At 43.8% G+C, this 17,403-nt stretch overlaps 1 protein-coding gene across 1 annotated transcript in view; it reads left to right on the top strand.

Annotated features, from left to right (window-relative positions):
* NECTIN3 (nectin cell adhesion molecule 3) overlaps window positions 1–17,403 on the top strand; it is a 120,265-nt gene that overhangs the window by 77,026 nt on the left and 25,836 nt on the right. The window contains exons 2-3 of the mRNA XM_088442156.1: window positions 7,093–7,434; window positions 9,985–10,281. Of these exons, the coding sequence (XP_088298282.1) occupies window positions 7,093–7,434; window positions 9,985–10,281 (639 nt within the window). The remainder of the gene's footprint in view (window positions 1–7,092; window positions 7,435–9,984; window positions 10,282–17,403) is intronic.

Below are 17,403 nucleotides of genomic sequence, written 5' to 3'. Positions count from 1 at the left end.
ATATCAGCAAGTTAGTAACATATAATATTGAGGGGGGGGTGCAAAATGGCATATGATTTGAATAGGGGACACAGTGTGAAATAATGTAAATTGGGGGAATACACTGCGTGGCATATAATGTCAACGTTAAGTGGTCCAACATTTAAGTCTCAGCCTGTGACAGGAGTATTAAATAAGCATCTAAAATTAATTTTGCAATATCAAAGTCACTAAATCTTCTGGGTGCTTAGGGCCTGATTCAGACCCGGACACAAGTGGAGATTCGGTCGCTATTGACCGATGCTTTGGTTACAACACTGGAACCACAGTGTGCATGTGCCATGATGCTGCAGTGGCTACAGTCGTGGGGGCGTGATTGCGGCTGTTTGACACCAATGGGGAGGGGCATCTAAAATGCAGGCACGTTGTGAATGTTTTAGATACATGCCGATGCCAGGGACTACGTCTTCCAATGCGGAGTCACTGGCCTCAGCCTTTTACTTGCGGTGAACATGCTGAGTAACCTTAGGGTTACTCAGATTTCAGATGGTCTGCTGTTGTGCCTGATGGTGATATCCGATGCTGTGTCATCAGACGCATGCAGAGCATCTGAGAAAAGAAGACCCCAGCATCACTTACATACCATCTCAGAGCCGCTTCTACTGGTTTCAATTGTGAGTTGGGTCCTGCAATCAACGGTGATACAATGCTGCATTTTCGGACACAGCACTCGGATCTGCGATGCTGTGAAAAGGCGTATTTTCTTCCCATGCGCTTCTTGCTGCGTCCATTTCTGAATCTGGCCCACAGTGCAGACCCTCTGGTACACCACGCACAATGAATAATCATGCACTTCAAGGCATTTACTTATCACAATTTGGCCAATAAAGATAAATGTCAGTTTTTCAGGTGATTTATTATTCTATAGGCCATGTATTTTGGGGTGTTGAACAGATGGGAAATATATTGTCATCCACAATTATTTGCCACCTTTCTGGGGTTCAGGCTGATTTCTCCACTTTATCTTGCAGTTCCCCAAAGTCACGCACTGTACAATTACTGTGTAGTTGCCATGTTAAGCATTTCATATTTGAATAGCAAGGGTCACAGGAGCTCATTATGCTGAAAATAGGTTGCAATTGCAATATGCACTTTAAGTCAATTAGTAGTAATCTTAACTTAACGCTGTTAATTGAATTCCCCCCAGTGTGTAGGTCTATGTAATTGTAGGAAAGTGTCAGGTGATGCTTAAGAGCAACAGCACCAGTTGGCAGTTTGTTTGGAAGGGAGAGGTTAGGGCAGTGGTTCTCAAACTCTGTCCTCAGGACCCCACACAGTTCTCGTTTTCCAGGTCACCCAGCAGGTGCACAGGTGTATTCATTACTCGCTGACACGTAAAAGATTCACAGGTGGAGCTAATTATTTCACTTGTGATTCTGTGAGGAGACCTGGGAAACATGTACTGTTTGGGGTCCTGAGGACCAAGTTTGAGAACCTGTGGGTTAGAGGATCCTGCCATGCTTTCAATTGAGCCAAATATTGTGGAGAAGACGGATTTGGAGGACATAATCAGAGACTTTGGGCTATATTTGCGAAATGGTGGCTTTTGTAAGCTGGCGTGTTGGAGGTGAAAATTTAAAGTAGCACTCGCAGTCAGTACAAAGCCCGGCGCCCTTTACACTGACTGCAAGCGTTGTTTCAAATCTTCGCCTCCAACCTGCCGTGAAGCAACATAGTGCTATGGCCATGATCTGAGCATAAGGACAAATTTTGTTAATTGGAAAAAGTGGAATATCATGACTAGCTGTTCAGGTGACTCGAGAGTACGGCAAACAGATTGTGCCCATTTTCGTTAAAGTACAAGTGTAGCGCCACAACAGTGGTTGACGGGAGTGGAGGGAAAGTAGTTATGGAAAGTGGTGGAAGGGTTCATTTGTAATTGGTAAGTTTTCACATCCTAATTTTTCCATCTACATATATAATTTATTGGAAGGTCAAGAGACAGTATCTATAGATGTGTAATAGAGAATTATTACAAATATTACATATATTTATCTATTGTTGCATCCATACAAAACTACCACACATAGTATTCCAAGCTGTGATTACCATGTTCCACAACTTATCAGAATAACATTAACTCATTCCACAACATTATAAACTCAACGGCTTTAGAAATTCAGTGTATATTAAAAATAGTGAAGTGGAAAATTGGTCATTTGTAATTATCCCAGTAGAGCTAATGGTGTCCTTTTATTCCTGATCATAAACATAGTGTTCTCCTCTCAATGTAATAGTGTGAGTGTGGCTATGGGGCATATTCAATTAAACCTCGCAGCTATTTGCTGCGCTGGACCTATTCAAATAGCGGGGGATTCCTCGCTCGCAAGTCCCCGCAGTCGGACTTTACCTCGCTGCTCATGGAGGTGAAAATCCGCGTAAAAAACACAAATCAGGCTCGCGCACGAGGAAAATCACCCATTGATTCCGCAGTTTACGTGGAATCAGCGTGTTTCCACGCATGAGACCCGATTTTTCTTCGGCACCGGAAAGAGACTCTCTTATTGAATAGTTTTTCCCCGTGCCACGGGGATTTTGATCAACAACTAGTCACGGGGTAAACCCCGCAGCTAATTGAATACCTATCTTATTCAGTGTTCTCCCCAGAACATCCAAAAGTAGCCGGGTGGGGGCCTTCGCAATTATGCGCGTGCCGGGAAAAGTGGTATCTCCCTTACCAATCCAGTCCGACAGGTCTCAGGCTGCTCCCCCACTGGCTCTAATTCAAAAGTGCCCATTATACAATGCCCCCTGTAGTTTTCCCCTTTATGCATTGCCCCCTGTAGTTTAACTTTGCCCTTATGCATTACCCCCTGGCTGAAGTAATGCCCCCAGACTGGTCCCTTATGCAGTGCCCCAGGTTTAATAGTGTCCCTTATGCAGTGCCCCCAGGCTGGCCCCTTATGCAGTGCCCCCAGGTTTAATAGTGTCCCTTATGCAGTGCCCCCAAGCTGGCCCCTTAAGCAGTGCCTCCAGGTTTAATAGTGTCCCTTATGCAGTGCCCCCAGACTGGTCCTGGCCCCAGCCCAGCACTTACCTTTATTTGCTGGACGCTGCCGCTGCCTCGCGCTGACTGGATCTAACTAGATCCAGCAGGCGTGCGGGGCAGACTCCTCATGTCGTGGGTGACGTCATGACTTCACCCGCGCAGTGCATCACTGGGAACGCTGGCCTCTGAAGCGATTGGAGGCTTCTTTAGCCTCCGGTCACTTCAGAGGCCAGCGTTCCATAGCGGGGGTCGGCGGGGAAAAGTGCCGGGTGAAGCGCAATCAGAAAACAGCCTGGGGAGAACACTGTTATTCTATGATGTCTGGTATGTATGGTTTATCAGAAGGAGGGGTCCTTCTTTCACCATATTAGCTACAGTACTTGTTATATATGTTAGGGTTGTGCATCTACTATCAATATCCATTTTTATTTTTTGCTTTGGGTCACATTATGCATCATATAAGAAGGATATCATTGTAAACACAAATCATTTTCTATACTCAAAGGCCAATTTAAAACAATTTCTCTGGCTTCTGCCGACACCGTTGCTAGCTTTTATTTATTCATCTCTTGAAAAGAAAAGAATGCAATTAGTACTAATTGAAGAAGAGAGCATTGTGTTTTGAAAGCTCTGTACATTATAATTATATGTTAAAAGCCCTGAGGTCAATCTATCTTAAGGGCATTATGACCCACATGGTTGATTTCCTTCATTATAAATGTAATGCTTGTCTGTGAATGTGTTGGTTTATATACCTTGCATGTGTTCAGGAAAGTTTGTCTTAAATTTATTTGAAAAACTCTCGCACCTGAGTTATCGCGCTGTGTAAAGATACCAGAAGGTTTTTGGCACATTGATGAAATTGGAGGCTTAGAGCTGCTCCCTGTTGGGTGTCCTGACAAAGCCTGTTAATAGTGCCGGCACATTTTAGCAAGTTGTTCCTTGGCAGATCTTTCCTATTATTGCCTCAAAATTGAGGTACTTCAATTTACTTAAATTAGACTGTCACAGTATGACATGCCAAGGCTTTTTGCCATTTCTTTCAGACAATTTAATTATATAAATTATAATCTGCCATGTCTTTTTTTAAACAAAAAAATGTAATCCATTGGCTAAGCAGGAACATTGGTAATGGTTTAAAAGTGATATTTTGACACAATTTATTTTTCAGAAAATGACTTAACAAAAATAAGTGGGTGAAAATGCAGAAAACACAGGCCCTCATTCAGAGCCGTTCGATATTTGCGTCCGTTCGTTCAAAAACAAGGGGTGGCTATGCAAATGATCCGTTCGCACATTTCAGTCTGTTCACACCTCTAAGTCTGAACGAGCGAGCAAAACATACGCTCTTTTATTTCTTAAAAACGCCCCCTGGCTGCTCGCACCATACGTCATGTCCGCTATTTATTAGATTAATCGAGTACATCGAACAGGATATGAACTGCTCGCTATTCTTGTGGTTGGTTTTTGCAACCGCTATTTTGCGAGCAGTTCTGAGTTAAAAAAACCAAGTGACGTGGTCATTGACGCTGCTATATTAATTATGCACATGCATAAAACACCCGTTTTGACCTTTAAGCACGCCTGCGATCGGATCTCCACTCCCCGTTTTCAAGCACCTTCCCCTGTTACCACCCACATACGCCTCATTCTGTCACTCAAAATAGCAGGCACTCGCTATATTGCGTACAAATGATTTTCGGCCGCACTGACTGGTTCGCGCATGCGTACTAAAAACCATACACATGCGCAGATGTGCGAACATCGCTCGGAACGAGCGTACTGCTGATAGCGAGTGGCTCTGAATGAGGGCCACAGTGTTTAATGGTTGTGACCTAGGATATAAATACTCCACCACAACATTTGCTGACGTAATAGAACATATAGAAGCTCTCCATTTAATATTAATGAAGATTGAGTTTTGTTCTATAATGCATATCCACTTTAAAGAATAAGCTTTGGGTCAGTGCTAGATAATGTCTTATTGTTTATTGGTAAACCTGCCCTTTTCAATGGTATTCATTTTGGTACAGGTGTAGGTTTTCCACAGGCTTACTAGGTGCTGTTACACCTTTTGGCTTGCTTAGGCAAATTTTGTTAAAGCCACTGGTTAATTTGTCTTACAGTAGCTTGGTAGTAGTCCCATCATCACTTTTATACACATCTTGTTGCAGGTCTACAATAACTGTTCATTTTTGTTTTTCGTAACCATTTTCATGCCAACATTTTACATTTGAACACTCCTTTAATGAAGTGGCATATTCAGATGAAGTAAGTTTCTCATGGGGCGGGATGCCCACTGCCGCTGGGGATGCTAAGAGGGATCTGATTGGACCCTTCTCACAGCACTTTGCAAATAGAAGCCCATAGGCTTCTATTGGGCAATGCTCTAAATGGCGTTGCCCACCATATTCAAGCATTGGAATGTATCGCATTCCGGAGCTTGGTGCATATGCGGTAAGCGGCCAAACCTCCAAAAACTTAATTTGCAGAGGTTTGATCACTAAAAAGGCATTGATGCATCTTGCCACTTGTTCCTCATATAGATCTTCAGAATGTGGCAGTGTAATGGTCTGCGGCTTACTTCACAGTGTAGGATGTCTTCATCTACTTGTGCCAAGGTGCAGCCAGTGGTCACATGTCCGTAAATGGATTGAAATCACCAAGCCCATATTCTCCATTCATTCACTGGGACCTCATCAGCGTGATGGCTTTATAGAAAGTAAGCTGCAGATGTGTCCTTTTTTATATTGTGGCTTCAGTCGTGCCAAACAGCCTCTCTCTCGTCGTGCCAGGTCCGTGCCACCACTGAGGTGTGTGACATAATCTGTGTAGAACGGGCAGATGCAGCCAGGGGCGTAACTAGGTATTTGAAGGCCCCATAACAAATGTTTGTAAGGGCTCCTATGTACCACTCAGTGGTAAAAAAAATGTATATAATATATGTAACTTTGAAAAGGAAGATGGGCCCCTCCTAGCTCTGGGCCCCATAGCAGCTGCACGCCTTGCATATATGGTAGTTACACCCATGGCTGCAGCCTCTCCTCACGCAAAGTTTCATTGTGCTTCAGCTACAGCTTTGTACATGTCTTAAACCAATTTCTATGTAGTTAATGTTGCAAACCTGCATCTTGATAACCCTGTGAGCGGCTTTTCACTGCATCTGTGATGCAACTAATATGCTAATTTGAAAGAAAAAAATTGGTATGATGTTCCTCCTGGAAAATCTTTGTTGCACCGGGCACATTTGCATGCTGTGTGGTGGTAGAACTAAAACACAAATATATCCAAATTTGGAGTGTTTACAAAATGTACCTACAAAGATGTAAACAGAAAGCATTTTACCTGTTTGTGGGCCTGATTCATTAGGGATCGCTATTACGATCGTAGCTGCGATTACACACGCAGGTCTGTTGCAAAAATATGCTAATGACTACAATCGCAAAGCTATTATAGAGATGCCCAAAGCCAGCATAGAGACGCACACTACCGCTTTCGCACATCAGTAATACCCTGCAGTCCTGTGTATACATCGGGAACATCGAGTAACATCGGCCCCTCATGCACAATTACAAAAGGTCTGACCTTACTCAGAAATTGCTAACCTCGTCGCACGCAGTGAGTACACAAGGTGCGTACTTAGTCGCTGTGGCTAATTTATGCACGCCTATGCAACGGCGTTCAAACAGACATGCACGCCTGCGTCTCTCTGACCACTCCCTCGTCACCACCCCCAATTGCTTACGTCCCTTCCCTCTGTCTGCAATGGCTTTGTTTCTGCGTGAGCGATCACTATGCGATCACAATGCTAACTCGTACACGCGCACTGTGGAGCATGTGCAGTATGTACGCAGTTGCGATCCATGATGAATCAGACCCTATGTACATTAAACAGTATACAAAGCTCTCTTGCATTACAGGGTGTAACTCCAAATTTAAATCCTAAAGATTTTTCTTTTTGAATAATTATTTAGATTAAATTGACATGGTTGATCTTGATCATTGATCTATGTTATGCAATTAATTCAATGAAGAGTCTCAAGATCTTTTGTTTTTTTCCTCAGGTTCATTTGCGGGTCAGATACATGTGGATCCACTGGGGACTGCAGTGTGGGGAAAGAACATCACTTTGAAGTGTTTAATTGAGGTCAATGAAACAATAACACAAATCTCATGGGAGAAGGTCATCGGCAAAACTACTCAGAACATAGCTGTTCATCACCCAATCTATGGGACGGACTTTCAAGGATCGTTTCAGAATAGAACCACATTCAAAAATACGTCACTCCACGATGCAACAATTGTTATAAGTAATGTAGACTTTCCTGATGCTGGGGAATACATTTGTAAAGCGGTGACATTCCCACTTGGAAATGTGCAATCATCAACTACTGTGACTGTGCTCGGTAAGCGTGAGGGATATCACTTTTATTTCATTTCTATGGCATCACAGAACGGTGACCGCTAGGTGTAATATATCAAGGATACTGTATAGCAGTGGTTGCCAACCTTAACTGAGGTGTGAGCTACTTTAGAAAAATTAAACCTTCTAATGAGCTGCTAAAATTGTAAGAAAAAAAATCTGGCTAATAACCGAATTATTGAAGTTAATTTATTGAAAATTAAAAAAAAAAAGTTTCATAAAAAAACAACAATTCATTTCGTTATTACAGTGATATTGTTGTAGATTGTAAATACATTTTAAGCACAGGCACATTTCAAAGTTAATTACCGGCTCCAAGGAGGTACGTGCAGTAGAGCAGCAAAAGATATAGGCAGGGCTGCTGTGTGATTTTCCGGCTGGGCTGGGCGGGAGTCACTCGCTCCGCCATACCGTAGACTCCGTGAGTTGAACCATGGGGCAGCACGTCAGGTGATTGCTGTAGAAACTGCAGCATCACCTGACGTGCTTCCCTGTGGCTCCACCCATGGCGTTGATGCCAATGGGGAGCACGCGTCAGAGGACACTTCCTCCTATTTGACTTGGCAGTACTGCAGCTAGGTGAGCTACCAAAATTAAGGTTGGAGACCTCTGCTGTATAGCATGGGTAGGCTACCTGTGGCACTCCAGCTGCTGTGGAACTACACATCCCCGCATGTCCTGCCACAGTTTTAGCATGCCCTAACAGCAAAACTGTGGCAAAGCATGTTGGGATGTGTAGTTTCACAGCATCTCTGCACTGTTTCACATGTAGTGGTATTATAATATTTGCAAGCTATCCTACAACATATAGGTTATGGGATTTGAACTACAGGTAATAATTGGTATAAAGGAAAAATGGAACTTACAGCCTTAGTAAAGTGAAAATGTTACATTTTCTTTTTATTGAGTAAACCACATATGCTGCCATCCATGTAAAACATTTAGTTGAAGCAAACTACAAAGCACATTTAAGGACAGACTACATTGTCCCATTCACCTGAGCAGGTGGTGGTAGGTAGATCTCATTCCTGGCTGCTCAGCATAGCAGAGCACAGGGAGTGGGTGCATTGCGCATGTGCCAGTGGTGTGCACAGCAGTGGAAGTATTATTGAAGCGGTTTAAGGGGCAGCTCTTTACTTTTCAGCAGTAAACGCTCCCCCTTTGGTATGGCCACATCCTCTCCATGATGTAACTATGACCTATATCCCGATTCTGTCTGTTCAATGGTAACACAAGTTACAAAGTGACATAGCAAACAATTACCAATTCCTGTATAGAGTTTTTTTAAAGCACGACCTGTATTATTATTTTCTCATTAAATAAAATTAATTTCACAAATTCCTTTTGCTGTTGATAGCCATACATATACTCGTTATGTAACTTTGTAACGTGAGTTACCATGGAATGACCCAAATGTGAGGACATATGAAAGCATATATCCACATGTGGCAACAACATAAAAAAACGATCACTATGGGGAAAATAAGATCACTTTGGAAAACAATAATCACAAATCATGATAAATAATACATTATAATAAATGATTTGAAACTACTGTGTTTTTAATAGGCTTGTATTTAAATTGTGTTTTTAAGTCTACTAGACATGTATTGTAAATGTCTACTACAATATTCAAAATAATAATTTCAGTAGTCTCTTGTTCATGCCTCATCAGATTGAGCGATCCTGTTTGATAATACTACGTTACAGAAATAACTCCCCTCCTGCTTTCCATGCAGAAAGCAGACGTTTTGTTTTGGCAGGTTCAATAAATAATTTCAAAAGGTAATGTTAGGTTTAACACTATTAAACGGGGATGGCACAAAAGCACTTAGTTTTGTTATTCCAATGGGAAATCCGATTGCTATGGAACCAGGAAGGAATTTTTAAATAGTTTCCTTTTTCCTTCCTGTGGATCAAAAAAAAAAAAAAAACTGCACTAGGACTGTATTAAATGCTCATTTAATCTACTTTCAATGCATTTTACCGTTACCTGTGCATTACATGCTTATGGTTACAGGAGGAATTTCACTGCCTCACTGATTTTGATGTTCCTATTATAAGCTTGGTCAGTTGTTGTTTTTTTTTTATATATATATATAAAGTCACCTTCATAGGATCTGAAGCCTGGTGTCATATAATTTCATTTTCATGTGGTGTTAAGTTCTACTGTAGGCACTCTGACAACATTGTAACATTGTTCGGTAAAGTATTTTATATCTTTTGTGGGGAAAAATGTCTTATGGGGCCCACACATCCGCAATTACCCGTTCTGACGATGGCAGCGTTGGGGAATTATGGTTATTTAACATGTTGAAAAATCACGCTTCCCCGATCCTGACCCCAAAATTTTTTTTTTCCGGGGATTTTTTACATGTTGAATTTCCCCAATCCGTTGATGGATCACTGATCATTGAAGGCCGCCAATCCACTGTCCAGATCGGCAGAACAGGGAATCGCGGCCGTAAATATATGGACACCTTCACTTAGCACATTAAATTTGTGTATAACTTTTTTTTTGTTTGTTTGTCAGTTGAACCTACTGTGAGTATAACAAAAGGACCCGAGCCTTTAATGGATGGTGCAAATGAAACCGTGGCGGCCTACTGTACTGCGGCTACAGGAAAGCCTGCTGCAGAAGTGTCCTGGGAGGAGGCACTTGGGAAAGCAAAGATGACGTCCACATCTTTTGCAAACAAAACTGTGACCGTCGTAAGCCAATACAGACTGATCCCAACCAGATTTGCAAGAAGAAGAAACATAACTTGTGTTGTAAAGCACCCTGCTTGGGAGACCGATATTAGGTATCCCTTTACATTGGATATACAATGTAAGTAAAAATCATATTTTTTTTCTATATAGTTATGTATGTAGCAAAAAGTTACTTTCTGCCATCTATCTGTTTTGTTGCCTGTTTGATTATATATTTTTTTTACATGTGTATGTTCCCCGTCACCTTTTGTGTGAGGTTTTTTCCTATGTTGGCTAAGGTTCATGCTGACATGCAAGACATTCATGTATTTATCATTCATATAGTGTTAAAAGTTTCAAGTAGAGATGAGTTAAAACGTATATCAAGCCATTACTATAAAATGTACAGCTTATTTTGTATTTGCTCGCAGAATGTGTGTCACTGCCAGATGTTTTTCTTTTTCATATTCCCAGTCCTGTCCCAACTAAGCTCTCTTCATAGACTTTAATATCAGCAGAATGCAAATGAACCATTGCTTTGCCCAGTGCCAGAATCCCAGTCCTCACCACCTTACCCCAGCCTCCTATGATTTTAAGATCAGAGGAAAGGTAACTTGGTATGTCTTTCACAGGTTTTGTGATACAGTATCTGTTAAGTTTTTATGAATTGTAGACTGAGTATTTTGTTTAGATTTAGGAATGGGGATGTAGTTATGGGACCGGTGGCCTCGATGCCGCCGGCCTCAGTACCTACACTGACAAGGGACTTAAGATAGGCATCAAAATACTGTCACCTACCCTAATCCCGACGCCAGACTGAATGAGGTAAGTCCGGGACGCCCTTAGCGTTGGCCGCGGGGGGAGGGTTAGGTTTAGGGAGCGTTGCAGAGCTAGGTTTGGGGGGGATGGGGGTAGGTATAGGCACCCCTAGGGGGGGAGGGTTAGGGTTGGGCACCACTGGGGTGGTTAGGATTAGGCACTACTGGGGTGTTTAGGATTAGGCACTAAGGGGAAAGGGTTAGGTTTAGGTGCGAAGAGGGGGTTAGGGTGGGGAGGGTTAGGGTTAGGCTACAAGAAGTTAGAGTTAGGGGGGGAAGAGAGGAGGGTAAGTATACTTACCCGACCCCTGTCTGGATACCAACCAACGGGATGCCGCAGTCTGTATTCTGACAGGAGGCATCCCGACATGCGGCATTACATACCCATTCCTTAGGCATGTGCTCAAGGCTCAAGTTAGACTGCAATTTCACAGGAAAAGCTCAGAGATTGTAATATTGTCATCATGGTGCCTGATGGGAAGTAAATATATTGCTCCAAAGAAGCATGCATGAAAAAAAATGCTTACATTGCTATTCATTTTCCTCATCAGTGTGGTCTTGAACCTAGCCTAAACTAAGTGCGAAAAATACACCACCAAACAAGCCTACTTTTCTTAACATATATTTATATACAGCCAGCATGTTACACTTGGAATTCTCTTCCGGCTTGTATTTGCATGATCACGGCCTCACTAAACTTTGCCTACGTGAGGAAGCCTGTTACAGCCCAGTTCTGCCCTTGGTAGGTAAATGTAGAATTTATGTATTTATTTTAGCTTTTGCAGTGCAATTTTAACTTTAGTGAGGGAGATATTCTGAAAACTGAATGCTTCTTATTGGGCAGTATAGTGAACCTGCAGTTGTTCTCTTTGTAGTGTCTCTTCCTCAGTCTCAGGAGTGTGCCAAGTGTCTGCGCTGCAGAGCAATGTGCAGCTCTGTTATTGTTACATGTATAACAGTGGTATTTTGTAGTTCACTGAATAAAGCAATATATACATATGTGAAAAGTAATACCACAGTGTAGATTCTTGTAGGACATGTGTCCTGCACAGGGCCAGTGTTGGGGTGTTTGGAGCCCCCCTGCAAGCTTTAAATTTGTGCCCTCCTTCCCAAATTTTTATAAAAGCGAAGGCAAGCTCTGCAAAAAAGGGATCTGGTCTCGCAAGGAAGGAGCGTGGCCACATAATAGTACCTCCAATTCAAATGACACCACACAGTAGTGCAATCTTATGCACATTACACTGCACATAGTGCCCCTGATTCACATTACAGCACATAGTAGTGTCTCTTCACGCTACGACACACAATGCCCACAGTAGTAGTGCCCCTTCCTTACACATAATGTCCACAGTAGTTGAGCCCCTTCAACATAATACCCACAGTAATAGGACCCCTTACACATGACACACAGCACTGTACTTAACGTAGCCTCGCTCCTCTCGCTCAGCACTATGGGAGTGACATCATGACGTCTCTCCCTACACACACTGCGAGAGCCGGGAGGCAGAACTCAGGAGTGAGCTACACCCTCTACGTGCATGAAGGAGCCACCAGGCGCCCACTAGTTACAAAATCTCAGCGGGCGCCCAGCAAATGGAGAAGACGGCGGCGCCTCTTCAGCCTGGTGCCTCCCTGTTGTGCACAGCCGGCTGACCGCATTGCGCTGGCCCTGGTCCTGGCTCTTATTAGATTATTGAATCTAATAAGGTTAGAAACAACTGCCAATTGTGTACACACTACAGAGCAGTATGTGCTAAAGGTGCCTACACACTTACTGACTTACTGGCGATCTGACATCGGCAGCTCTGCACACGATTTGGTGTCCAATCTTCAAACGATCTCTCCTGCATCCAGACTTTTTCCAGTGCATTGTGTCCTAGATTGTCAGATCTGCCCTACAGCACGGCAGATCTGACGATGCGATGTGCGACCAGCGGGGACGCGCATCGCATCGTGAGTGGGGAGTCACTGTTTGAGTATTTTTTACACGATCTGTTGTTCCAAAGCATCGGAATCGGCCAGATCGTGTAAAAAATCGCCAAGTGATAAAGGCGTTGAGCGTAAAATGGGGATATTTCAACCCTTGATTTATGAAATTGTTAGACTGCTGGAAGTTTAGTTAACAGGAGATCACGATGCAGCAAGTAGAAGATCTTACACCATAACAGTATGATGGTGAAATCTAAATATTCACTTTGTACTTTTCTGTAATCAGGTGTAGTCTGATAAATGACTACCTACAATCAGTAATAGGCCTGGATTCCTTCCTTATTTGGTGTTAAGGGATAAAGAAGGTTTTACTAGTCTGGCAAAATATATAAATGGAGGTGCCTGGGGATATATAGTTATACATATCTGCAAGCCCTGGTATTCTGCTCATCTTTCCAGGTTTTATAGATAAAATAGTCTCTCTGAAGTGCTGCGTAATGTGTAGTTGCTATAATAATAAATAAAAATATTGCCCTAAACTGTAACCGTTTAATAGTAGTAGCAGATGTAGCTTGCTTGTATTAATCACACAGTGTTGTCTATGCCCCTTTCTCAAGAGAATAGTAGATCATGGAGGCAGGGCTTTGGCAGTACACTATACACTCAGTGCTTCTAAAACTCTATCCTCAAGACAAAAAGTTCAGGTTTTAAGGATATCCATGCTTGAGCACAGGTGGGACCCCTCCTCTCTGGATGCGGTCAATATCCCAACAACTGTCACCTTCGGGATGCCGGCGCCGGAATTCTAAGTAGAGGGGTTAGGGGGAGGTTTAGGAGTTTATGGTTAGGCACTAGGAGTGGGGGTTAGGGTTAGGCACTAGGGCGAGGGTTAGGTTTAGGCAACGGGGAGAGAGGGGTAGGGGGCAGGAGAATGGTTAGGATACCTACCGACACGTGTCAGTATCCTAACCCTGTTGTGATGCCGACGTCGGGATTTTGACTTCCGAGATCCCAAGCACCGCCATCTTGTACCCAACCGCTCCTCTCTGCCCTAGCACATTGTCCCCTGTCCTCTCACTCCTGGGACCTCTCCACTGTGCCTTGGCATCTTGTTACCTTTCTTTCTTCCTCTCTACCCTCCCACTCACTCTCTAATGGGTAGAGGCACCATGTGCCTCTACCTCTTTATATAATTAATTGATTGAAACCTACTAAAGATAATAATTCTATTGGTTTCTCAATTACATTATGTGCCATGGTTATATACTTCCTACTATAACTGAAGCCAAATAGTAGAGTAGAGTGGAAGGCAATGTGTCCTGAAGGTATGGTCTGGTTTGAGGGCCACACCCAAATCCCGCATCCAGCAGCACTGGGATAACACAGGCAACAGCATATGTGGAGGAGATTCCGTGCTGTGTACCCCAGGAAGCTCTGCAACAATGGCCCTACTCGAGCTCTGTGTGCCCTGCTCAGCCTCCCAATGCCAGTGCCGAATCACACCTTCCTCGCAGCTGCCTGCACCTGGAGTGATCCTGTTCAGCTGGTGGTCTGTGCACACAAGCCATGTCTGACAAACACCAGCACGTGAAAGGGGGTTGGGTATGGGTTGCCGGCAGTCAGGATCCCGACTATCAGAATTCGGATACCGGGATCCCGACAGGGTTAACATATCGACACTTGTTGGTTTGCATGCTAACCCTCCCCTCCTTACCCTAACCCTCCGTTTGTGGTGCCTAACCCTAACCTCCCCCCAGTGCCTGAACCTAACCCCCGCTCCCTAAACCTATCCCTCCCCCCTTAGCGCCTAACCCTCCCCCTAGTGCATAACCCTTATCCCGCACCATAACCTTATCCTTCCCCTCCCCCCCCCCCTAACCCCTGATACTTACCTTTGGAATGCCAACAGTTGGTATTCTGGAGCCGGTGGCATCTCATCAGCCGGGATGCTGACTAAATCCCCTTCAAAGGACTTGAAGTCAGCCGCTGCGTAAAATATTTTTTGTTTGGCTTCAACATCATATCCTGGGTGAGTTTTTTTTGGTGTTGGTGACTCCAGGAGACAGGAGGGGGAGGTGTCTGATTAATGAGACAGAGGCTTATGTTAACTGCCTCAGGAACTAATGCATTCAGAGTGAGTGAGCTGGCCTTTCTCCTTGCACACTATTGTTTGCCAAGGGCTGGGGTAATGATCTGAGAGACGCATCCTTATCCAATCTTATCCCTCCTTTTCTGCATCCACCCTTGTTGTATGGCCATACAGTAGATACGATCTCTACTTGAGCAGGCATAATTTGCTGCAAGCCCAGGGAGGGTTATATAATAATAACACTTTCCAGCTGGATGTCTTGTGTCCATTAGGCTGGACCCATCAGCGTATCTATAATGGTCGCAGGGTGTGTGGCGCACACTGGCCCTGGGGGCTTACACTGCACACCCTGTACCCATGTTTATTACATACCTCTCTGGAGTCCTGCGTCATCACTGCAGCAGCAGCAGAGATTTGCACATGTGCAGTAGAGAAGTCTCTGGGACCATGGTGTGTACATTTGTTTGGGTGGCAGTGATTTTGATTACCAGCAGTAAATCGATACTAACAGCAGAAATGAGCTTTATACCCTTTTGGGTAAGGGAGTCTACAGTTTCTTACACAGGGTGCAGGTAGATCTGGGGCCGGCTCTACATAAAGTACATGTGACTGTGCGCTGCAAATATCACGTTGTTGTGTGGCTATGTACGTCACCATGGAGCATTGGTGCAGGGTTCTAGCACCTGTGAGAGAGATGGCTCCTGACAGGAGAGCTTGCTGGACTCCTCCTACGCTTGCCTGTTTCTTCCCTCGCCCATTTCACCTCTGTAAGCCTAAGGAGCTGAAAACGTTAGATGAGGCCGAGTCTGCATACGGACACATGCATATGCGGCTCTGGTGTGCACGCGCCACACATGAATGCACAAACTAACTCATGTGCATCCAAGTGTACATGCGGCCCACACTGTACACTATACTTTCAGTAGGGATGCATCTATGGTACAGGCTGTGGTGCTGAGTTGCTCGTGAGTAATAAGTCATGTTTTAAACCTCTCCATTTCCTTAGTTTTGGTGGTAAAAGGAAGGTTTCTTTTGTATTTATAATAAGTTAATAATATTGCAGTCTAATTTTCTTATAGGGGAAAATAAGCTATGAGAAATAATCAGCCATTAAGTAGTTTCCTTTAGGTCCCAGTGGCCACTATTTCCATATGCCTCTTGGCTGGGTTTATTAATATGAGAATGGAGAATTTTGTCAATGTTGTAGTCGCTGTATTATGTCGCGTGTCCACTCATTTTGTTAACGTTTTGTCATGTTAGTTTTGTGAAGAGTGACAAATGCACAGTAAATATTGGCTTCAGGTGGAGACTGTCTGTATTATTGTTATATTCGCTGTGAACACTTTGATAAACGCTGCTGATGACAAAGGTTTTGGCCTGTGATTTCACCTAATATGTTCTTCATTGTCAACATACATTTTGCTAGTGCATCTTCTTTGGACAAGATGCTGCATGTGTGAGGGAAGCTCATCTAAGTATTTTCTTTCTTAGCACAGATTCTGGGATCTATTTATGAAAGTTTAAAAGCATGCAGAAATGGCTAGTTTTACAGATCGGACATTTTAAAGGCTCAAATCACTTAGGTGCGAGTTGGGTCCTGTAACCATCCCATTCCAACCTCGCATTTATTTAAATTTTATTTTTCACTTTTTTTTTTTTTTTTGTGCGCACCCCCTGAGCAGATGAAAAGGTAGGGTAAATCTTTATTCTAAGGTAAAATGGCAGGACATGTGCAGCACTTGGAGGGGTTTAATAAGCATAATTTGGGCAGTTTTCAGGTGATTTTCTCTAAAAAGCTCAATAAAGGGTTAAATGATGTGGTTCAGGTATGTAGAACTGTTGAATTGATGGAAGAGGGGTTTTTAACCACTACCCTGATATGGTCGCATCTAATGCGATCCTCCAGCAGTGTTTGCCCATCACTGCTGATCACAGTGTTCCGGCAGCTGCTGAGTGGCGCAGAGAAATCATTCCGGCGCTGTGACCACTGTCCCCTCAGTGTATATCCCCGGCGGCTGCATAGATGAGCAGTAACTGGGAAATCATTCCGGCGCTGTGACCGCTGTCCCCTCAGTGTATATCCCCGGCGGCTGCAGAGATGAGCAGTAACTGGGAAATCATTCCGGCACTGTGACCACTGTCCCCTCAGTGTATATCCCCGGTGGCTGCAGAAATAAGCAGTAACTGGGAAATCATTCCGGTACTGTGACCACTGTCCCCTCAGTGTATATCCCCGGCGGCTGCAGAGATGAGCAGTAACTGGGAAATCATTCCGGCACTGTTACCGCTGTCCCCTCAGTGTATATCCCCGGCGGCTGCAGAAATAAGCAGTAACTGGGAAATCATTTCGGCAGTGTGACCGCTGTCCCCTCAGTGTATATCCCCGGCGGCTGCAGAAATAAGCAGTAACTGGGAAATCATTCCG

The sequence above is a fragment of the Taudactylus pleione genome, unplaced genomic scaffold (genome assembly GCF_031769625.1).
Source record: "Taudactylus pleione unplaced genomic scaffold, aTauple2 ptg000305l, whole genome shotgun sequence".
NCBI lineage: Eukaryota > Metazoa > Chordata > Amphibia > Anura > Myobatrachidae > Taudactylus > Taudactylus pleione.
This window is presented reverse-complemented; position numbering and strand designations above follow the sequence as displayed.